The following is a 22,223-nucleotide window of genomic DNA, read 5'->3' on the forward strand; positions in this document are numbered from 1 at the left end:
ATTTATTTTCCTCTGCAAAAGATGGAGATTGAATGCATGATCTGAACTGTCTCTTCCTGCTGAGAAGTCATGTTCATCTTGTCTGGTGCCATTTCCCTTGGGGTGCCTGTCATGTGAGGTGGGATGTCAGTCACCTCAGAAGAGAGGGTTTGTGAGTACGTAGTGGGGCGGGGGGTTTCTCCCTGGAGCACAGAGCCTGAGGACAAGAGCCCATGGAGCCCTTTCAGGACCAGTCTGGGGGCCAAGGCCCACTTCCTGGCTGCCACATCGCCACATGCCACAGTCCTGCTGCAGCCTTTGATCACCTATAGAAGGTGCCCCAGGTACATCAATGGTGAACCCAGCCAAAGCCACCACAGCTTCTGGGAAGGGCTTCCCAAGAGGAGGTCCGGAGCAGGAACCGAGAGGGTTTGGAGGCAGAAGGTGAGGAGAGCAGGAAAGGAAGAGCAAATTAAAAGAAGGGAATGAGAGAAGGGAGAAGGGGGCTGAGGGACAAGCGTCCACCACCAGTTAGGTGCCTGAACTGCAATTTCCTCATTTACAGAATGGGAGCAATCACAGGCCGTGTGCTGTGTCTGTGCTGGGGCTACCAGCCTCATAGAACTCGTGACAATTGGTAAGAGGGCGCTGAGAACTTGGAAAGTGTTCTGTGGTAGGGGCGGAGGGGGCCCTATTAGTCTCCTGCAACAACCAGGGAAGGTAGTGGGATTTGTAGTCAAATTGGGCTTCAAGTTGAGCTGCTACTTGATGTCTCTGAGCCTCAGTTTGCTCCTCAGTAAAATGGGGTTAATGAGGCATCCTTGCCAGGATGTGTGAAGTTGGAGGTGATAAATATCCTAGAGGCAGCAACTGCTGCTGGGATCGCAGTGGCTGAATTTCGGGCAGAAGTTTTGGGAAGCGGAGCCGCACTAGGTCCCTGACCGAGGCCGGGGCACCAGCGAGCAAGGAGAGGGGCGCAGCTCCCGGCGGGGGAAGGGGAATCCGAGAACATCCCTTGGTAAGGAAGGAGAGGCCGATCCCCGGCCCAGACCCTGCAGATGCTGTTCACGTCTTGGTCCAGGCGCCCGCCCAGGGTCCCCGGTCCCCAGCTGTCACCTGGACGCTGGGGCGGGCGATCTGGGCTGGCTGGGAGGCGGGACTTGGCGGCGGCAGCGGACGCGGGCCGGGGGGTGGGGCGAGGGGCGAGGGGCGGGGGCCGGCGCCCCGCGGGGAGGCGGGCCACGTGACGCCCGCAGCCCTGGCCGGGCGGCCAGGCAGGGAGCGCCGCGGCGACCCCAGGAGGTGGTGGCTGGCACAGGAGCCCAGGCCGCGCGGGACTGGCCGTCGGGGCCCTGAGACGGCGGCTCCGGGGGCGCCCATGCCATGGAGAAGCTGGCGGCCGGGCTGGCCGGCTTGCGCTGGAGCATGGGCGCCTTCCCGCTGGACCTCATCGTTAGCCGGTGCCGCTTGCCCACGCTCGCCTGCCTCGGGCCAGGTACTGGGGCTGCTGGGAAGGGCGACGGAGGCGGGAGTAGGGGCGGGAGGCATGGGACCAAAGGGGACTCTCCCGGCAGGTGCTATCTGGGGCCGTGAGGATGCCGCCCCTGCCCTCCCGCTCCCCTGTGCGGGCCCCGTGCCACTCCTGGCGCGCCTCCCTGGAGACCCAGGGCCCACCAGCCGAGGGGCCTCCTCTTCTAGGGCCCCGCAGACTGGGACAGGGACAGAAACCTGGGACAGGGATTGGAGCCGGGCCCTGACCAGAGTTCTCCGGCCCAGCTTTAGCCCAGAGCGCGGCGGGACCACCACGCCCGCCCCGTCGGTGCACCCCCTTCCCTGAGTACCTCCCCAAACCCCCGCCCCGGCCGCGCCCCCTTCCATCCCTTTGTCTCTGGCCTCTCACCTCTGTCCTCTCGCATCCCTTGGGCCTTGGACTCTGTCTTCCCACCGCTGCCGACTCCCAGCCCAGCTCAGCCCCTCTTGGGACTCTTCTTGCACCCTCCTTTCGCGGCCCAGGGAGCAGCCTCCAGTCCTCGGGGCGAGCAGGCCACCTCTGGACCGGAATGAGCGAGTCCTCCCGTCCGGCATGCCTCCAGCCCTCCCCACATCTTGCCCCACTTCTCCTTGGGGCCCGGGGGCCCGGACTGCTCTGCTAATGGGACCATGCCTGGGGGCCCGAGAGGGGATGCCTGGAGTGAGGGGACCGTTTGGGGGAAGGGGGGCTGCTTGGCTGGGGGAGGGGCAGGAGCCGGTGCTGGCAGCCAGGCCGGGGGTTTTGTGTGTGAGAAGAATAGGGGTTTGGCCCGCGTTGGCACACTCGCTTCCCTGAATGCTAATGGGGCCCGTGGCCACAGGCTCCTCTCCTCTCCTTTCCGCGGGGCCGGCAGCCCCTCCTCCGACCCGCAGCAGCGAGTAGTGGGCACAGTGAGAGGCAGTGTGTTCCAGGAGCCGGTTCCGTGAGAGTGACTGTGCCTGGGCCGTCGGGCAGAGGTGCCTTGCAGTCTAACGTCTTGTTCTCCGGATCATCAGTGTTTGATGCCGACTGTGCATGTCAAAAGCAAGGCTGTGTGTGTCTGTGTGTGAATGAAATATGCTGGCCCTAGGTTCTGCCTAGCCACTTCCCACACATCTTAGGCATCTCCCACTCCTGGGGGTCCTTTCTGAGCTCTTCAGTCTGGCAGGCCTCCTCTGACATCCCTGTCACCTCTGTCGTGTCCCTATTGTGCATCTGTTATAATGGTCAGGTACTGTCTTCCTACTGGGCTGCAGGCTCCTTGCAGCAGGGCATTCTGCCTAACAAAGATTACAGGAGGGATCAAATGCATAAATGAGGGAATGAGCAACTGGTGTGATGCCCAGCTGTCTGTGACAGTGGTGGCTATAGCTTTCGTCACCATATATGATCAAAAGTGTCTTGAAGTATTGAAGGTCCCTGTGTGTGTAATTGGGAGGGGCCCCTTAGTGAGACCATGGGATTGAGTTGTGTCATTGGGGCCACAAGCCCCTATCACTGTGGGCCAGGTGGCAGTGATGGTTGAGCTGCTGGTGACCATGACCCATGGTTGTTGGTGTGTGTCCCGTGTGGCTGTGGCCTGCATCTCTGTGGGAGAAGAGCTCTAAAAGGAGGTTGCAGAGTAGGACAGCTTCCTCTGCCTCAGGCAGTGAGGAATTGTGGACGAAGGCTCAGACACTCCCCACCCCACTGCTATCACACATACACACACACACACACATAGTGGGAGCCAGGCCCTCCCGGCAGGTCCTGGACACACTTTATCCTCTCCTGCGCCTCCCTCCTTCCCCAAATGCACACACTTCAAGGAGCTCCTAGCCGTCAGAGTGAACCATTTCCCATTTGGTTGGGTGGCAGAAATTTAATAAATTGTGTCTGAGGGAGCTGGGAAAGAGGTGTCCCCCACCCCCACCCTGCCCATCAGCTGCATCCAGGAGACGGCTTTGCTGGCCTCCTCCTGGAAGCTGGGCCAGCCCCTCCGGCTCCCCTGGAAACCGTTGCTGGGGTTGGAGCCTCTGGGGCCCAGGCCCCTCCCAACACCTTTGCCCCAGTGCAGCTTCCCCCAGGACTAGGCCTCCCCTTCTAAATCCACCCCCTCCTCTGGCCATCATCACTGTATTCCAGAGCCTGGGAGGATGAAGGGCTGAGGGAGGGAGAGACGGGAAGCGGCTTCTCTGAGATGGGGTCGGGGGTTCCTGAGACTTTCTCCCCTCTCCTTTGAGGCAGTGGGTGAGAAGGAAGGCGCTGCTCAAAGAGAGCTAGGAATCAGCTCCTCCAAGCCCTGGCATTCTCCTGACCTGAGTGACCCATGGCTCGGTGGGAGTCCTCTCAGCTGGGATCCACAGTGGACAGCCTCTTCTTGAACCTCTCTGTACCCTCAACAAGGCTCTCCTTGCCTGGCCTAGGCACTGACTTGGGGGCTGAGGATTCTGCTGGTGTGAGTTCGAGTTGTTCTGAGGCCCAGCTCAAGTGTCTGCTGCTCAGCACAGTCTCCCTCAGCCTCCCACCCCCAGCTCATTTGCTACACACTCTGTGAGAGCTCAGACACCACTTAGCACCTCAAACTTGGCTTGTATTCACTGTTCACATCTCTTCCCACCTCCCCATGGGCCAAAGGGCTCCTGGAGGGCAAGGGTTGGGCTCATTCGATGGGAGCCCCTGGTTCCAGCACAGTGCCTGGGACAGCAGGCGGTCCAATTGAATGATGAATGAAGGACAGCACTGGGCTGGTTGCTGGGACCCCATTGGGAGCCTGATCCCTGTGATAGGGCCTGACTCAGCCCTGGGGTCACAGCTGGCAGCCTGCCTGTCCCTTGAGCGTTGCTGGTCTGAACAGGGATCACGAGGAGCTGTCCCTGGGCGGGGTGTTGGTGAAGAGGTGAGGAGGTCACCCTGTCTATCCTTTCTGCCCCTCCTAAAGTTCTCTTTTTCTGTCCTTCCTCCTCTATCCTCCTTTCCCCTTCCAGGGGAGTATGCCGAGGGCGTCAGTGAGCGAGACATCCTGCTCATTCATTCCTGCCGCCAGTGGACAACGGTGACAGCCCACACCCTGGAGGAGGGCCACTACGTCATTGGGCCCAAGATTGACATCCCACTACAGTACCCAGGTGTGCCCAGCCAGGGACAGATGGCATAGAGCTGGCGGGGGCTGTAGGCAGGGGGGAAGGGGTGGAGAAGTCTTGGGGGAAGCTGTTGGTGACCAGCCTTTCCCTGGAGCCGCAGGGATGAGCGAGGTCACAGCTGGCAGGGTGGTGATTAGTGTTGGTGAGGGTTAGAGTTAGGGCCCAGTGGTTTTCATACTGTTCTGTGGAGCCTTGGGTATCTGGTTGGAATACTTTGACTCACATTTTCTTTTAAAATAGATTGTAAACTAATGTTTAAAAAAAATTATATCCTCAAACTGCTACAAATCAAACCTTAACCCTAAATAGAGATCTTTGGCGTGTACTGTGATCTGCCTCATTAACCCTTTTGGTACAGACCCTCAAAGAGAACATCTCCTGCCAGAATCTGCCAGTATTGTACAACCAAAAATTTCAGAAAAAAAAGGAACGCTCAGGCTGACTATACAGTTGCATTTGCCAGCTCTAATCCTGTTTTTTTTTTCTTTCAATTTTTTGTGAAACTCTTTTTCACTGATTGACTTTGTAAGTGAATGTTAAGATTTTAGACTTTGTTTTTGATTTTAGACTTTTAAATAAGATTGAAATAAGCTAATGAATTTCTACTTCTATATGTTTTACATATGATGCTGATGTCCTGTCTAAGATTTTGTTTGAAGGGATTCTGCTGCTAAACACACACACACACACACACACACACACTATAGCCCTTTTATTTTATACATGATGAAATGGGGGGCCTAAGAAGGAAAGTGACTTGCCCAGGGTCACACGGCTAGTAAGCAGCAGAGCAAGGGCTAGAACCCAGGTATCTAGACTCCAGGAATGCAGGGTTGTTGTCCCTGTGTGGGAAAGGTGCGAGTCTGGTGGCCATATCCCAGAGATGCCCCCATGCCAGCCCAGGAGACCACAGCTCCTGCATATTAAATATGTGCTGCAGGCCAGACACTGGGCTGAGCGTTTTCATCATTGCATCCTCACAGTAACCCTGAGAGAGTCTTATCAAGCTCCAGGAGTTCAGAAGCCAGCCCAGTTCTATTTTTTTAACTGTCACCCTGCTCCCCCCACCCCCACTCCCCCAAAAGGCTGGGAATCCTTTGAGCTGAGGAGGCTCACAGCCCTTCCTCACAGGTACACTGTTCCCCCTCTGGCCCTGCTTAGGCGTCCCCTGAGCCAGTGGGACACGACTAAACCCTTTCCAGGGCTTCTGTTCTTTACAGCACCCTGTGAATTGATATCCCCGTAGCCCCCACACTCCATTTAAAAGATAAGGAAACTCTCAAGTTTTTGTCTTTCTGACTTGGAGTTCTGTCCTGGGCCTGAGCCCCTGGGGAGGCCTGAGCCCCTGGGGAGGCCTGCCCCAGCTAGAAACTTCCCAGCCTGAGTATTTGGCATTGGTCTGGGGAGAGGTCCCAGGTCTTCTTGGGATAGAAAAGCAAATATTTGATCCAGAAGTGTGTGATTAAAATCAGAAGTCATAAAAAAAAAAGCAAATATTGGAAAAAGCCCTCATTGACAGACGTGTGACTTTAGGGACTGCACCATTTCAGTCTGTCATTAGGGAACTGTAGGTGCCAAGGGCTCCTAGCCCTTTCCCCGCATCTCTTTTGGTGCCCCCCTGAGTGCATGACAGAGGTTATGGGGTGACACTGGCCCGCCGGGGTGTGGCATCCCCAGCCCCATCATTCCACTGGGCAGGCTGGGCGCTGCCTGGGTTGGGGCGGGGAGGCCTAGGCCCCTTGGAAGTGGGAGGGGCCGGGCCACTGGCCGGTTAAAGAGGAAGCTCTGACTGCACAGCTCGACGCTAGTTCCTCCTAATGAATTAATAATGTCGCGGGCGAGGCGGCCGGCTGCGGACCCAGAGACAGCCAATACAGCCGCTGAGAAGCGGGGGAGGGGAGGAGGGTGGCGCCTTGTGCCTAGAGGGGTGGGGGACGCTGCGGGTGACCCGGATCTCCAGGCCACGGCCCACCGCCTGGGAGGCCGGGAGACTGGGCTCCTTGGGGACCGCCGCCCCACGCCCGGCGCTCCTGCTCAGTGCTGCTCCCCAGCCCTGCAGAGCACTTGGCTGTCGCGCCCCATAAGCCAAGTAGTATGCTTCCATTTTACAGGTGGGGAAACCGAAGCCCATAGAGATTAGATAAATTTGCCCAAGGCCACACAGGTGGTAGGTGGCAGAGCTGGGATCCAACAGGGTCTGTCCGACTCCAGAGGCTGTACGTTTACCCACCATTATTTATGGAGCGTCTGCCATGGGTCAGGTGCTGGCAGAGAGCGGTGACAAATAAGAACCTGCTTCAGGCTGGAAGGGACTGTGAGGGCTGTGCAAACGCAGTTCTGGGAGGCCAGGGCAGGGCAGGTCCCTGGACCCACGGGGACCTCAGGTCTCACGTAGGGGGAGGCAGGGGAGGAAGCTGCCCGAAGCAGGGCTGCAGAGGGAGGAAAAGGCTTCCAGGGGCTGGAGCATCACTCCCCGGAGGTCTCCCTTCCTTCCTCCCAGCAGTGATGACCGGCACTGGGCTCAGGCTGCGGCAAAGGGAGTGGTGCTGGCTACCATGGTTACATTGATCTTCCTGCTGTCCCCCACCTCTAGCCCAGACTTGGCTCCAGCTCTCCCTGCTTGGCTGTTTGGGGTTGAGGGGTTTGTGTGTGGATACGGGGGAGGAGGCGTGGTGAGGGAGAGGGGCTACTCCTGTTGGATGGTGGCAGACCTGTGACGTCCCGGTTTATCCCTGCCCCATCTAGGGCTGAGGCACATCTGAGGCCTTTTTCCACCAGGGTCTCAGAGTGGTTAGGGTAGCTGGGGTGGGGGTGGGGGGTGGGCAGGACTCCCTTCCAGCTTTCTCCTGGGCATTTTCCCTTCTCTTTCTTGTCTCTCACGTTTCCTGCTTGGAGATGGTGGTGGTGCAGGCTCTGCCCCTTGCCCTCTGCTCTTCATACCCTGCATTGGGGGTTCTCATTCTGGGTTTCTGGCTGGGCTGTGGGGGCTCTAAGAACCCCCATACTGTATATAAAATTGTGTGTGTGTGTTCCTGCTAGGAATACACTGGGATTTTTCTGGGAAGAGGGTCCCCAAAGGGTCAAGTTCCTCTGTTTTTCCTCTTCCCTGAGCCATCTGGCCTGCCCCACAGGTGACGCTGCCTCCCATGGGCTGGTGTCTTCGTCTGTTACTTCTGACTAGGCGTCCTCAAGCCCCTCACCCACATGCTCACCTGCCCTAGGAGCACCCCCTGCAGGGCCTCACTTGGCCTCCCAGTTCAGCCCATGTCCCACAGCTCATTCCTTCCAGGGTCCCAGTTTTGGTTAACAGCTCTGCTGTCTCCATTTCTGACCAGGTTGGTGGCTGAGTCCCTTCCTCCCCCACCTCCTCCTTAACATTGGTCATCCTAGTTTGATGAGGCTCTCTTCCGCGTATCTCTTGGCCTGCTCGTATTTTTGCTGTTCCCTCTATTGCTACCCCGGCTCTTTTCCAGAACTCATTTCCGAGTTATTTACCTGAATGGTTTCTCTGTTGTCTTTATAGAGTTCAACTTGGATCTTGGTCTCTCCTTACTCAGAACACTCCAGTGGGTTTCCTTCTTATGGAATAAAGTCCTACCATGTGGCATTCAGAGCCTTTCATAACCCAGTTGTTGTCTACTTCGGCCCCATCATCCCCCTCCTCAAGTCCTAACCTCTAGGCATCACCATTTGGGGCAGGCGATCTGCTTCCAGGACTCCGTGCCTTGGCTCATGCTGATTCCTCCAGGTGGAATGTCCATTCTGTAAAACTCTTTTCATTGTTAAGATCCCCTCAGACTGCCAGGCAGGTTTCCCCCAACTCAGTGATCCTCTAGCTCTTTTGTCACAAGTCTGTTGTAGCATTTGTCACATCCAGCCATCATTGGGTGCTCACTGTTACACCTACTATACCTGGATTTCCTTGAGGGCCGACTGTATCTTTTTCAGGTTTGCACTTCCTATTGGGCCTAGCCCAGTGTCTGGTACATGGTGGGTGCTTCAAAAATGTTTTTGGAATGAAAAAATGAATGGACTGTGACTGCAGCAACCACTAGGAAGACTACAGAAGCTGAAGAGTCACCTTGTCTTCTCTTGGCCCACACAAGACTCTTCTGTGTAAGGCCTGAGAAGAGGCCTTCTGTCCAGAGGCCAGGGTGGTTCACAGCCTGTCTTTGTGCTCATATAGGTGGGCACATAAAAGGTGTGTGGACAGTGAGGTGAGGCTTACCCAGGGGTGTCAGCTTCATGGATTAGCATTGTTGTTTAAAGTCTGTGTCTGCTGAGGGCATTTGCTGAGCCAGCCAAAGCACACAGCCCTAAACTGCAGGTTTGAAAGGACTCATCTGAGGGAGGGGGCTTTGATCACCTCAGATCAGAGGTCTCTGGGACAGTAGGGCTGGATGTTGGGACCAGTGCAGGGTTTGGGAACAGAACAGATATCAGACTAGCAGCAATTCTGGGCCTCCAAGTCCTGGGTCTGGGCCCCTGGTCTGCCCATTGCATCAGTATGTGTTAGCAACCCAGGGCAGATGCATAGGATGTCAGATCCAGGCAGGGCCCAAGGTCATCTGCTCCATCCTCCTTAGATGAGGACCTAGCAGCCCAGAGAGGGGAAGGGACTTATCTAGGGTCACAGCAAGTCAGAGTGGGGCTGGGACCAAGCGAGCACTCAGCACCCCCAGTACCACACTGATGCTTGGTCGGAGGACAGCTCTGTGTCCCAGTGTTTGGGTGCCAGTTTGTACTTGGGTTTCTCTGGGCAGGCAGCTGCTAGCCTTATCACACACCCACAAGCTTTCCCCTGGGTGAGGGCTGGGCTCTAGTTGCTAGGGATCTGTGCTCACCTTCCCACTGAAGCTTAAACCAGCTGACCAGCTCCTTCCACTAGAGCAAACCTGCCCTTCTGCCCATCTGAGTTCCAGAGGGTCTGGCTAAGAAGAGGGGAGGTGGGGACCATGAGGTCTCTTGGATGCAGGCCAGGTTCCCAGCAAGCAGGCCCACGCTAGCAGCCTGCGTTGCCTTGCATGCAGGGAAGTTCAAGCTCCTGGAGCAGGCCCGGGATGTGCGGGAGCCAGTGAGGTACTTCAGCAGCGTGGAGGAGGTGGCCAGTGTCTTCCCTGACCGCATCTTTGTGATGGAAGCCATCACCTTCAGTGTCAAGGTCAGTCCTTCCTGCAAAGGCAGCCCCCAGGCTGACCCTTTCCTCAGGAGGCAAGCCTGACCCTGGTTGGAGGGTCACCCTTAGAGTCTGGGAGGTAGAAGTGTCACAGGGTGGCTTCTGGCAGCCCCTTGAGGCCTTTGGCCATGTCAGAAGAGCTGAGTGTATGAACATCCTGGAAGGGGGCCTAAGAGCTTCCACAAAAGATGAGGAAGCAGGGAGTGTGTCTGGAGGGTCATGCCCTGACTTGGGGACCTTTCAGGGCAGCTGTCCTAGTATCCATTGGTTGTGGGGGACAGTGTAAACAGCCCCCCACTTGTGTACAGGTAACTCTTTACAAACTCTAACCCATGAATTCATTTCTCTTTGGAGTAGTCTTGTCGAATGGGTAGAGGACTATTATTGCCCTAATTGTAAAATAATAATAATAAAATGTGCTGTATATTGAATATTTTCAAAGTATTTAATCCTTACAGCAATTCTTCCAAGCAAGTTATTACATGAGGTAACAGAGTGAAGGCTGCACAGTCATCATGTGGCCTCCCAGGATGGACTGTCATCAGTCCAGGACTGCTGATCTGGTCTCAGTCCTGAGAAGGCCCCAAGGGAGGAGGGCTGTCCTGGATCCGGAAGGGCTTTGCAGGGCTGGCTTTCCCTGGGGCCCTGGCTAAGGCCTCTCCTGGTTCTGGGGTCCCCAGGTGGTGTCAGGCGAGTTCAGCGAGGACAGCGAAGTGTACAACTTCACTCTGCACGCGGGCGATGAGCTCACTCTCATGGGGCAGGCGGAGATCCTGTGCGCCAAGACCACCAAGGAGCGCTCGCGCTTCACCACCCTGCTGCGCAAGCTGGGCCGGGCCGGGGCGCTGGCCGGGGTGAGCGGCGGTGGCCCCGGGGGCGCAGGGGCCGCGGGCGGCGGCGGGGGCTCCAGGCCCATCAAAGGCAAGATGCCCTGCCTCATCTGTATGAACCATCGCACCAACGAGAGCCTGAGCCTGCCCTTCCAGTGCCAGGGCCGCTTCAGCACACGCAGCCCGCTGGAGCTGCAGATGCAGGAGGGTGAGCACACGGTGCGCGCCATCATCGAGCGCGTGCGGCTACCGGTGAACGTGCTGGTGCCCAGCCGGCCGCCGCGCAACCCCTACGACCTGCACCGGGTGCGGGAGGGCCACTGCTACAAGCTAGTCAGCATCATCTCCAAGACAGTGGTGCTGGGGCTGGCGCTGCGCCGCGAGGGCCCGGCGCCGCTGCACTTCCTGCTGCTCACCGACACGCCGCGCTTCACGCTGCCGCAGGGTCTGCTGGCGGGGGACCCGCGCGTCGAGCGCCTGGTGCGCGACAGTGCCTCCTACTGCCGTGAGCGCTTCGACCCCGACGAGTACTCCACGGCCGTGCGCGAGGCGCCCGCCGAGCTGGCCGACGACTGTGCCAGCCCGCGCCGCGCGCGCCTCTGCCTGCCTGCGCCCCCGCGGGCCCCCGGGCCCGCCCGCGCTCCCGCCCCCGGCCCGCCCGGCGACAGCGACCAGGAGTACATGAGCCCCGACTGGGCCAGTGCTCCCGAGCCCGCCGCGCCGCCCGCCGAGATCCCCTACGAGGAGCTGTGGGCCCACCAGGCGGCCGAGGCTTTCGAGAGCAGGGCTCGGCCGCTCCCGGGGCCCGACCTCATCTCCTTCGGGGCCACCGGGCCGCCCCGCTTGGAGCCCGAGGCGGCGCCGCCTCCTGTGCCTCCCAAGTCCGAGGCGGTGAGTGGACGCGGGGAAGCGAGCTGGGGTGGGAGGCTGGGTGCCGAGCTCTGCGCGCCCCGTCCTTCAGGGAGGTGGCCAGCCAGGGCGTAAGGTTTGGGCCTGAAAAGCTAGATCTCCTGGGCCCAGCCTTGGCATCTCAGACTCCAGTCCCTGGAGTGTGTGACCGGTGGCCAAAGTGGGGAAAGGGGAGAAGAAAAGGGTGAAAGAGACGCAAGAGCATTTGTAGTAAAGGGGTTCCAGGTTAGGAGCTGTGGGGACCAAGATGCCAGCAGGTTCCCAGCCTCAGATAATTTGGGGTGAGTCAAGAATAGCGTTAGCCAGAAGGTTCCACAGAACAGGAGTCCCTTAAATTGTCCAGTGAAAAGAATGTTCTGTGATGAAATAGGTTTAGAAAATGTAGTCTGATACCCAGCCCTCCCTCTCCTCATTTTGGAGCCGCAGAGTATTGATACAGTAAAGGCTCTGACAAGTCCTGCACTAAGGAAATTTATTTCTGTTTAACACAGAATTTCCCAGCTGAACTTGTCCACAGAATCTGGACAATGCCTATTAACATCCCATGGAGTCCACTCTGGGTGTCTGACCCGTAAGGAAGGATCCAGATGGCAGATAATTTTTACTTCCCTTTCCTCATTACATCATTTTCTTCTTTTTCTCCTTTTCCGTGAGAAGGGAATATGTCTACTAACTGATTGTTTTTGATATACTTCTCTATTTTTTTTCTTGTATTCATGATGGATTTCCAAGGCCAAAAGAGACAGTGTATGTGTTGTGGGCTCTGGATGAGGCTTGCCACGAGGCCAGAGAGATTAGAAGGGGTGGGGTGGGTGGGTGAGTAGTTGGGGTATAAGGCAAGGCAATCTCTTGGCAAAGTGGGGCAGTGTCAGTCCCAGACTTGCCCAGCTCCCTGGGGACGGGGTGGAATCATGGCCTTGTGCTTGCAGGTGAAGGAGGAGTGCCGCCTGCTCAACACTCCCCCTGTACCCCCCCGGGGTGGTAGTGGCAGCGGCTGGCTCTCGGGCAGCCCTCCAGTGCCCCCACGCTTCCCCAAGCTGCAGCCTGTCCACTCACCCAGCTCCAGCCTCTCCTACTACTCCTCTGGCCTCCAGGATGGGTGAGTCCCTTCCTTCTCCCAGTCCTGGTCCTCCTCAGGTGGATTGAGGCAGGGGAGTATGGGGAGGGGAACAGTGCTGAAGAGGAAGATTTCCGGCCTGGAGTTGGGAGGGTGCAGGTTGCTGAGCAGTGACCAAGGGAGAGAGCATTAGGGGCCAGGGTGTGGGGGCCAGTCCTTTGCTCTTCACCTTCCTGCTTCAGTTTGCTCCTTTCATAAATGATAGTTGGATGGGAGCATTGCTCTGGTTCCTTCCAGACTGGGATCTGCCACAGGATGGAGTGCTCCTTGCTGTTTAAAAATTTCTATGTAATTCAGCGTAGTTTAATTTTTCCTGGGATAGGGGGTGCTGGAAGAAAGAGGAGGGCAATCCAAGAGGGTCTCAGGGCTTGGGGGCTAAAGTGTGGACAGGCCAGTGTTGCTGAGATCCGAGTTGCAGCCCCCATGACCCGACAGGAGTTTGTTATGTGGTGTGTGTGACCCTGTCGCGTTTCCCTCTTGCTCTGCTGACCCTTACATCTGTGTGTCTGCCCACAGGGCGGGTTCCCGCAGTGGCAGTGGTTCTCCATCACCAGACGCCTACTCCCTCTATTGCTACCCATGCACCTGGGGAGACTGCAAGGTGGGCGAGTCCTCCAGCCGCCCACCCCCGGGACCCCTACCCTCCACCACGCAGCCCAGCCAGGCCTCCCGGGCCCTTGGAGAGCCCCTGAGCAGTCGAGCTGCCTCCCTCCTGGGGGCTGACACCCCTGTCAAGACCTATCACAGCTGCCCGCCTCCGTTTAAGCCGTCTCACCCCCAGAAACGCTTTGCTCCTTTTGGAGCTCTCAACCCCTTTTCTGGGCCTGCCTACCCCACAGGCCCTTCAGTGGCCTCCTCTCCTGCGCCCACAGCCACCTTGGGCCCTCTGGCTACCTCCAGCCCTGCTTATTCCCCAGGCCCAGGCTTGCCAGGCCAGGCCTATTCTGCTGCTCCCACCTCCTCCTCCTCCTCCTCTGAGTGGCAGGAGCCAGCCCCAGAGCCCTTCGACCCCTTTGAGCTAGGCCAGGGCAGTTCACCAGAGCCTGAGCTGCTGCGCTGTCAGGAACCCAGAGCTGTGGGGGCGCCTGGACCTGGCCTTTCACCCCTTGGATCCCCGAAGGCCTTTGAGCCCGAAGGTTTGGTGCTGCGGCAGGTCCCCACTCCCCTGTCACCAGTGGGCCTGCAGGGGCCTGATGCAGGCGGAACACGACTCCTCCTCACCCAGGGGCGCCTAGAAGGGGCTCCAGCCAGTCCCCGGCATGGGGCCACAGGCTGGGGAGGCCGGGACGCCGCCTCCTGGCAGCCCCCCGCTGACCTGTCTGCACTCTCCCTGGAGGAGGTCTCCCGAAGTCTGCGTTTCATTGGGCTCTCAGAGGATGTGGTGAGCTTCTTTGCCCGAGAACGCATTGATGGCAGCATCTTCGTGCAGCTCAGTGAGGACATCTTGGCAGATGACTTCCACCTCACCAAGCTGCAGGTCAAGAAGATCATGCAGTTCATCAAAGGCTGGCGGCCCAAGATCTGACTTCCCAGCTTGTAGGTGCACAACTGGAATGCTGGTGCGGAGGCCCTGAAGGCCAGCCCTGGGTCTGCTGGGGGCAGCACTCCCAGAAGCGCTCCAGTGGGAGAATCCATGCCAGACTGAGGCAGCTAAGCAGCTACGCAGAGTGAATCCAGGGGAGACACATGTGGTAATGGGGAGCCTCTTGGCCAGACCCTTGCAGGCGTCTTGCCTTTGAGTGTGTGGAGTAAGTTGAGGGGTGGAGGCACCAGTGCACGCTTCGATTCCCATCGAGGTGGGATGGGGAGGGGTCACAAGCTGGCCTTCATGGTGACCTCACAGCTCCCTCCGCCCTGCGGCAGAGCTCCACCAATCCCTCCCGCGTCTCAAGCTTGTAGGTGCAGGTTGGAGACAAGGGAAGATGGCCCATAAGTTAAGCACAAATTCCCAAGTGCCCTCTCTCTGTGCTCTGTGGGCACATGGCCTAAGCTGCCCCAGCGTCCGAGTGCCCCTCCTCCCTGCTCTGCTCCACCATGTTGGGTCCCTGGCCTTGAGCACAGGTGTGACAAGTGCAGCCTGTGCTGCCCACCTCAGAGGCTCCATCTCTGGGTTCTGGTTTGTGGGTGATGCCCTTGGAAGAGCACAGCTCTGCTGCTGGCCTACTTCCCTAGTTAGGGAGGCAGATACTCCCCACATACGCAGTGCCCTAGCTTCTGCCCCGGGCTCACTGCACCCAGTCCTCCATTACACCTGATGGATCCAGTCCGTGAAGACTGACTCTGTGGAGGAGCAGGTGGATTGAGGGCAGCTGCTCCCTGATGCTAGAGGCAAGTGGTCTTTGATTACTCCCACTTCCACTAGGCTCCTGCCCCTACTGCTGGGTGCCCTTCCTGGTTTCCTGTCACTGGCACCGGCTGGGTGGGTAGGAGAGAAAGCATGGGCGCTTGGGAAAACTGGCCTTTTCCCTCCTGGAGCTCAGTCCTCCTGCACTTGTCCACCTGCTTCAAAGCAGGTCTTGGTGCCCTGGACCTCAAGCATCGTGCTCTGCCAGCACCAGAGTACTGGGTTGGCCCTCGTGTCTGCCCACCCACCCTGTGCCCTTCCCCACCTCGCCTACCAGAACCGCACTCATTCCCGTGCCGCTAGTGTCAGGCCCAGGGGCATCAGCCTTCTCGTCTGCCTTACCTAGCCTACCTAGATATTTATTTCCTCTGTTTTCCTATCTTAAGAGTAGCGAAGCCATGCTGGGGCTCACGCCCTAAGCAAGGCTGCCTGGGCGCTGAGGGAAGGGGAGTCAGGAAGTAGAGCACAGAAACTGTGATGCTGAGACATTTGGTTTCCTTGCTGGTCACTTAATGAATCCTCAAGGGCTAGTGAAATAAACGCTAGACCACTGAAGACTAGTGCAGGTGGAATCTGGGTGTCACCGTGTTCTTTTGGAGGGCCGTGGGGACTGAGACACAACGTGCATGCTTTGTGGGCAGGAGAGGACTTGGGAAATGTGTGTGCACACGGCCCATTCTTATTATGTTCCCCAGAGGCAGCTGGAGGTGTGGCTCTCACTACTTTCTGAAAACCCCTCACTGGCCCCTACCCTACATGGACCTTCAACTCCCACTAATGTTGCAACATCATTCACGCCTCCCTAGTGCTGCTGAGTGGAAAGATCGTACTTCAAAGCTCCATGCCACCGGCCAGGGCCCAGGTTTAACTTCCTGCCCTGTCCAAACGCCTGCCTTGAGCCTCTCACCCCACTCCCTGACCCCATTCCCGAAGCCTGTTAATAGCCTTGCTGTAGAGGATCAGTTCTCTACCTTCTATTGGTCACCTGAAAACCCTACCTCAGCGATGCCTTTGTTTTAGAGTCCGGCTTCCTGGCAACCAGCTGTGAGCATTGAGTAGCCCAGGAGCTAAGCTCTCCACCTGCCTGTCCCAGCAGCAGAGCTGTGCCCGGAGGGCGACTGAGATACAGCTGGAGCAGAGGCAGGAGGAATCGGTGCTGTCTCAATGTTGAGACTGCCCAGTGCAGTGGGACTTGCATTATGATTCCACACCCCCTCAGCGTGCATCCTTCTGCCAGACCCAGTGAGGAGTCCCAAAGCTGTTTACCCCGACTGGGTAAGGCTTCTGCCAGAACACAAGTACAGGAACTTTCCACACCGGGGGCAGGGGGGAGGGGAAGAGTGGAGGCGGAGGTGGGTTGACTCGGTGCCCTTGTGCTGCTCACACAGGCTGCGTGTGATCACTATGCAGGCACTGTCCACCTTCCGTGCTCTGGGGCCGCCAAGACGTGCAGGGTATACTGACCAGGAAAATGTTATCTCCTCTGCTGAACTCCAGTGTTCCCACAAACGTCCTGAGGTGCGCACGTGAATGAGGCACCAAGAAAAGAACTGGGCAGAATTGTGTGATGAAGACTTGGGAAAAGGAATCTTACATGCTGGCCCTCCGTACCCCTTACACTCGCGCTGCTCTGGTTCACCAGCGCCTCTTCCTCACTAAGCAGAAGCCCATCCAAAGCATATAAATACAGTCAGTTTCAAAGGATTCAGGTCCATAAAACCCCACTTTCCACCACTGCAGTCTCTCTTAAGGTGCTGCCCAAAACTCTGCCAACACATTCCTCCCCAAAGCACAGGGCTTTATTCCAGCTCACTCCTTGAAGGAAGGGTTTAAACCAGAGGGCAAAGACAGAAGAGAAAGGAACAGGCAGGCAGAGAAGCTGATGAAGAGCCTGGTTTTTACTGTTATGTGTTTGGCTGGGTGCAGACTTGTCCTTACCACCACTGGCCTCCCGGGAGGAACAGGCAGCAAGGATGACTCCAGAGACGCTGCCAGCCTGGGCTTTGAGGCTTATGAATTCATGAGCACGGTGTGTTCCACCTTCCGACATGAAGTACAAACTACTTCACAGCCAGACTTCACCAGGAGGGAGAGACGGTCATAGCTCAAGGCACTTTAATCAAGGCACACACCCAGGGCGAGTTTGTTTTCCTTCTGGTTACTCATACATCTAGACACTACTCTGCTGGAGACCCAGTACGGCTGGCATCAGTGGGCGAGCGACCAGGACGTGAGGGCTTGCTCACTGGTAGAACCTCTTGTTAGGGCTGCTGGCGTGGTCAAGGAGCAGCTGGCACGGGGTGAACTGTTTTCCATAGGCTGCCTCATACTTCCGGAGCCGGTCCACTATCTTCTGAGCGCCATACAGATCCACAAAGCGGAAGGGCCCTAAGTGAAGAAATAGGACCTTGTTGAAGGAGAAGCAAAGTGAGCATGAGAATAAAGCAAGCTACATTCTCAGTTTGCAAGACCAACCTCCAAGACACGGGGGGAAGCCGAGCCCAAAGACGGCGCCGATGTCTCCCTCTGCAGGCGTGGCCAAGATCCCTTCCTGCAGGCACAGGATGGCCTCGTTCACGAATCTGGTCACCAGGCGGTACTGGATGTCTTCATCCGAGGAGCTGCCAACAGGGAGAGACGTTCAGGTAGAGGGAGAGTCAAAGGCGCAGGATGTGAGGGAGGGCCGGCCCCAGTCAACCTTCAACTCTAGGGAAGATGCCACCCGCGGAAAAAGATAGCAGAGAGTGACATGCCCCAGTTAACCTGACACTGAGAACAGGCTCTGGCAGGGCAGGCAGTATCTTGACATCAGCAGTTGTAAGTTACACATAAATAATAATCTATCGTTAATGATGATAAATGATGTGGACCTAGGATAATCGCCTTCTCGGTGCTGAGACCGGCAGAGGGCAGGCTTCCCAAGGCTCGGCTGCAGTCCTTACACTGATGCCTGGCAGAGAACAAGGTGGAATGTGGAAGGGCCAAAAGTGTTAAGAATCAGGAATGTTCTTTATGGTCAGGTATGGCGATCATAACAAAAAAGATGGAAGAGGGGCCCAGAAGCTGGGGAGAAACACGCTTCCACACCCTCAGCCCCTCAAATAAACTTACACCTCAGGATGAGGAGCCAACTTCAGACTTGCCAAAATGCTGTCCATGTCAGAATTCAAATTCTTACTCTTCACACCCTCCTGGTAGATGTAAAAGCCCTTCCCGGACTTGCGACCTAAAGGACGTGGGAAAGGGAGAGTTACAGGTTCTCAGCACACGGGCCTGAGACAGTCTGCTACAAAGCTCTAGCCTCTTCTGTACGCCTGCACTTCTAGATCCAGCCCACCCTAGAAATTAGTGTTTGTCGGAAGAGTTGGCAGAGAAGGAAAAAAGATCTTGTGTTTCCTGCAGCTTGGACGTCTGTGTATCTGGGTGGGAAAGGCCATGTGAGTGAGTTTTAATGTCCAGATATGCACCACCAGACCCTAGGACACTCAGGGCCTACTGCTGATTTTGCTGCTGCTTTGCCAAGAGAGAAGGCCAGCTCTTCGGTGGGCCTCAACTACGTGCTCTGTACTTAGAGGCTTACTTTCTCCCCTCAGGTAGTCAGACAACAGGGAGAGCCTGGCCATAATGCTCCTGCAGCATCACAGACGTAGGAGAGGCCTTATGCAGGATGAGATGCCTGTCAGTCCTGCACAGTCTGGGCAATGGCAGAGCCTTCTGCCTTTTGTCCATGGTCTATAGGCCCAGCCTAAGAAGAGGTTGTCATGAAATGATTTTTTAAATTCCCTATGCGGTGAGCTCTATGTTTAAGAAACACACTTTTCTACACTTTGGGCCTTCTGTAACTCTTTGGTCTCAGGAATCTTTGTCACTAATGGTGCTAGTTATGTTTCTTTGCGGCTACTCACCCAGGAAACCCCTGGATACCATCTGCTTCAGCAGTTCTATGTTTCCACCTGCAAACCGATCCCCAAAGGTTTTGCCTAGATCTTCTGCTACGTGTTTTGCGACATCCACGCCAACTTCATCCACCAGTGTGGCAGCGCCCACAGGAAAGCCAAATCTCATGGTCAGGGAATCCAGCTTCTTAGGGTCAACTCCTTCCTGGATGGGGAAGGAGAGCTGGGATCTCAGGGGAAGGCCTTCCCAGATTCTCCTAAGGGCTCCCTGGACTGGCCCTCAGAAACAGCCCTGTGTAGCACCCACTTCTCTTCTGGGTGCCACCTGGCCAGGCCCAGGACTGGGACTGTTTCACTCAGGGAAGCACAAAGAAGTTTGGGAGCCACAAGGGGAAGTCTGAGCCTTCCCTAACCCACAGCATTTTAAGGAAGTCTAGAGATGAACAAATTATTCATTTCCTTCTTGTTTGCAATCCTGAATCTCAATAATAACGAGATTCCATGGCAGACAGGGCTAAGTCTCCCATTACCAAGGAGCAGTGCGGTAGAGTCTCATGATCCCCATGTCTGATCAGAGCCCCGTGAGGAGGGGCCACGCCCCTTCCCGCCAGTGAATGACCCCTACGGCCGCCAGAGGGCTCTGAGTGCGGCAGAAGCAGATGTAGCACCAATCAGACCAAAGGGCCCTCTTCTGGATGTGGGAGGCAGAAACAGCACACAGAGCATGTCAGGAGGCCTCTGGCTTGAAGAAGCAGGGAGGATGAGAAGGGGGCAGAGCTAAAATTCTGCCTATTTTAGTCCAGCATTAGCCCATAACTTCCCAACACCACGTGGAAAGGGAGGGAACCAAAGGGCCTTTGGGGAGAAGAGCCAGGAGTTAGTGCATTAGAAGGAAGCCTCTTCCTCACCTTGACATTACCAGTTTGGAGGACTGGTTTAAGGAGTGGAAGATATCTCCAACAGTCCAAGAGTGATACCAACCTGGAGAATTCTGATGACTTCAAACATCATGGGTGCGAGGCACCTGGTGGTATAGAAGCCAGGTCCATCCTGCCAAGGGAGAGAACATGAGCTCACTGGCCCCTCAGTTGAGGGCACTGCCTGGATCTGAAAGCAGTCTTCCTCCCCCAGAAGTCATTTCAGAATTCAAGGTGATTTATAATCTCAATCAGAATCCTTAAAGTTAAACTGCAGGGGAAGCCATCGCCAGAGGCAGCCCAGCTTGAATCCAAGAGCACAGCAGACGGTCTCATGGCCACCTGAAAGGTCTGCAATGGCTGGGAGAACCTCCTGTGTCCCAGACAATCCCCACCCCAGACCCTAGCTCAGCAGTACAGTCACACCATTGTCCACACTGTAGATGACCAAGGGGAAATCATACCAAAAGCTGGTGTATTTGCCCCAGAAGAGTTACAAACAAACCTGGAAGTATCAGGAGTTGTCATAGAACTCTTCTGAATCTACTGGTCTGATACACAGCTCCTTACCTTAACCACAATGATGACCTTCCCCTGTTTGAGACCAACTGCTACAGCAATAGCAGTTGTGTCCTTAGAAGTTTTGTCAGTTGTGATAATCTCCAGTAGCTGCATCTTGTCCACAGGAGAGAAGTAGTGCATGCCAATCACCTGGCAAGGGGAGCAAAACGCCGACAGATTTAAGAATCCTGTGTGGGGAAACTAACAGCATTTTTGTCTGTTTGCTAAGAAAGCATTGCAGAGAAAGTGGGTTGTAATATAGGAATACTGCTTGACACAGTCGAGTGGTTTGGCTCCACGGTACTTTGATAAAGAATTCCACATGCTCAGAGGAGCACTTACAGGCATCCTCTTTCATCTGCTTCTGGGGCCTTTCACTAAGGGCAGTGGGTCCTGCTAATAATTAATGCCCAAAACACAGCTAAAGGCCAAACTAGATTTACTGGGGAAGCATGAATGAGGGTTCATTTATATTAATGATGCTGATGGTTTGGGTGAGATGGTCCACTTTTTTCGGGAGGAGGTGGGTGAAGCAGGCAGAAGAATTAATGTGCTGGACTGTCAGAGACATACTTGGATTTTACACAGGAGGGTCTCACCATCAGTGAGATAGCTTCACCAGATAGCTTCAATCAACTATGGAGCCAACTGACTGAATCTCATTCAACCAACTGGTTTGAGTCCTCAGATGTGAAACCTGAGGATATGGAGGGCCGACTGTAGTCACTGTACCACACCATTTTATCTAAGCTACTTGAGTTTCCATGGATTTTGGTATCTGCTAGGGGTCCTGGAACTAATCCCCCACGGGTACCAAGGGACGGCTGTACTGGGTTTAAATAATATTTCTCAACACTCAGATACCCTCGAAACTCATTAAACCAGTGATTCTCAAAGTCTCAAAGTCTCAAGGCAGCATGCACACCACCTGGGCATGTCAGAACTGCAGATTCTCAGGCCCACTCCAGACTTCACTGAACGAGGAGCTCCAGGGGCAGGGCCCTGATCTGCGTTTAGGAAGCCTTCCAGGTGATTCTGATACATGCTGAAGTTTGAGAACAACCTCGTTAAGCTAATAATTATAGTCTTCACAACTGAATTGTGAAGAAGTCTATTCATTAATTTATAGTTTTGCCCCTTCACTTTAGCTATAAGCTATATCAAATATCTACCATTTACTGACTGCTTACACCCACTATTCGTTAATATAGTCATCATTTATCCCTTACATTTAATCCATTACAACTCTGTGAAGTAGTCAAATTATCTAGATGAGGAAGAAGAATATCAGGAGGTTAAATTTAGTAGCCCAAGGTCAGTTAGTAAATGGCAGAGTGGGATTCCAGTAAGGTTGGCCTGTCTCCACAGCCTACCCACTTACCAGTGTGTAATGCACAGGTCACTTAAATGTGACACCAACTTATCAATCCAAAAGTTCCTTCTAACTTCTAAATTGTTCTTCTATGTCCAAAATACTTAATAAGATAGGACCCGAATCAGATGGAACCCCTGAGCAAAAGCAATTAGCCTCTACGATATATAATTTATATTCAATAAAATGCACAGATCTTAAATGTTATCAGTTTGATGAGTTCTGACAACTGTTTATATACCCACGTCATCACTACGCCATGCAAATCTATTTACATCTCTCAAAAAAGTTGTGCCGAAAGTGACCAACTTTGTCGTGGATTGCTGAGACTCTCCCAGCAATCAAAGGCACGACAACAGTCTTCTTTGCTGGCTATAAATGCTGCAAAGGTGCTTCAAGTGATGTGGCATGGACAGATCGTCCCTCTGCCTTTGTCCTATGTCTGTGTCTCCCCTCAGTGCCCCACAATCCGCTGCCACTTCTCCCTGTC

The 22,223-nt window shown here is 55.5% G+C and overlaps 2 protein-coding genes across 2 annotated transcripts in view; one reads left to right on the forward strand and one right to left on the reverse strand.

Annotated features, from left to right (window-relative positions):
- Window positions 1–1,245: 1,245 nt before the first annotated feature.
- GAREM2 (GRB2 associated regulator of MAPK1 subtype 2) lies at window positions 1,246–14,612 on the forward strand. The gene is made up of 6 exons (XM_074341778.1): window positions 1,246–1,474; window positions 4,456–4,596; window positions 9,642–9,772; window positions 10,468–11,508; window positions 12,456–12,625; window positions 13,160–14,612. The coding sequence occupies exons 1-6, from the start codon at window positions 1,363–1,365 to the stop codon at window positions 14,166–14,168; spliced, it is 2,604 nt and encodes an 867-aa protein (XP_074197879.1). The 5' UTR covers window positions 1,246–1,362; the 3' UTR covers window positions 14,169–14,612.
- Window positions 14,613–17,085: 2,473 nt separating this feature from the next.
- HADHA (hydroxyacyl-CoA dehydrogenase trifunctional multienzyme complex subunit alpha) overlaps window positions 17,086–22,223 on the reverse strand; it is a 38,145-nt gene continuing 33,007 nt past the window's right edge. Inside the window, exons 15-20 of the mRNA XM_010948533.3 lie at window positions 20,371–20,511; window positions 19,865–19,933; window positions 18,893–19,088; window positions 18,099–18,213; window positions 17,463–17,608; window positions 17,086–17,375 (exon numbers count right to left, since the gene is read on the reverse strand). Coding sequence (XP_010946835.1) covers window positions 17,230–17,375; window positions 17,463–17,608; window positions 18,099–18,213; window positions 18,893–19,088; window positions 19,865–19,933; window positions 20,371–20,511 — 813 coding nt within the window. The 3' untranslated portion in view covers window positions 17,086–17,229. The remainder of the gene's footprint in view (window positions 17,376–17,462; window positions 17,609–18,098; window positions 18,214–18,892; window positions 19,089–19,864; window positions 19,934–20,370; window positions 20,512–22,223) is intronic.

This window comes from Camelus bactrianus, chromosome 15 (assembly GCF_048773025.1).
Source record: "Camelus bactrianus isolate YW-2024 breed Bactrian camel chromosome 15, ASM4877302v1, whole genome shotgun sequence".
NCBI lineage: Eukaryota > Metazoa > Chordata > Mammalia > Artiodactyla > Camelidae > Camelus > Camelus bactrianus.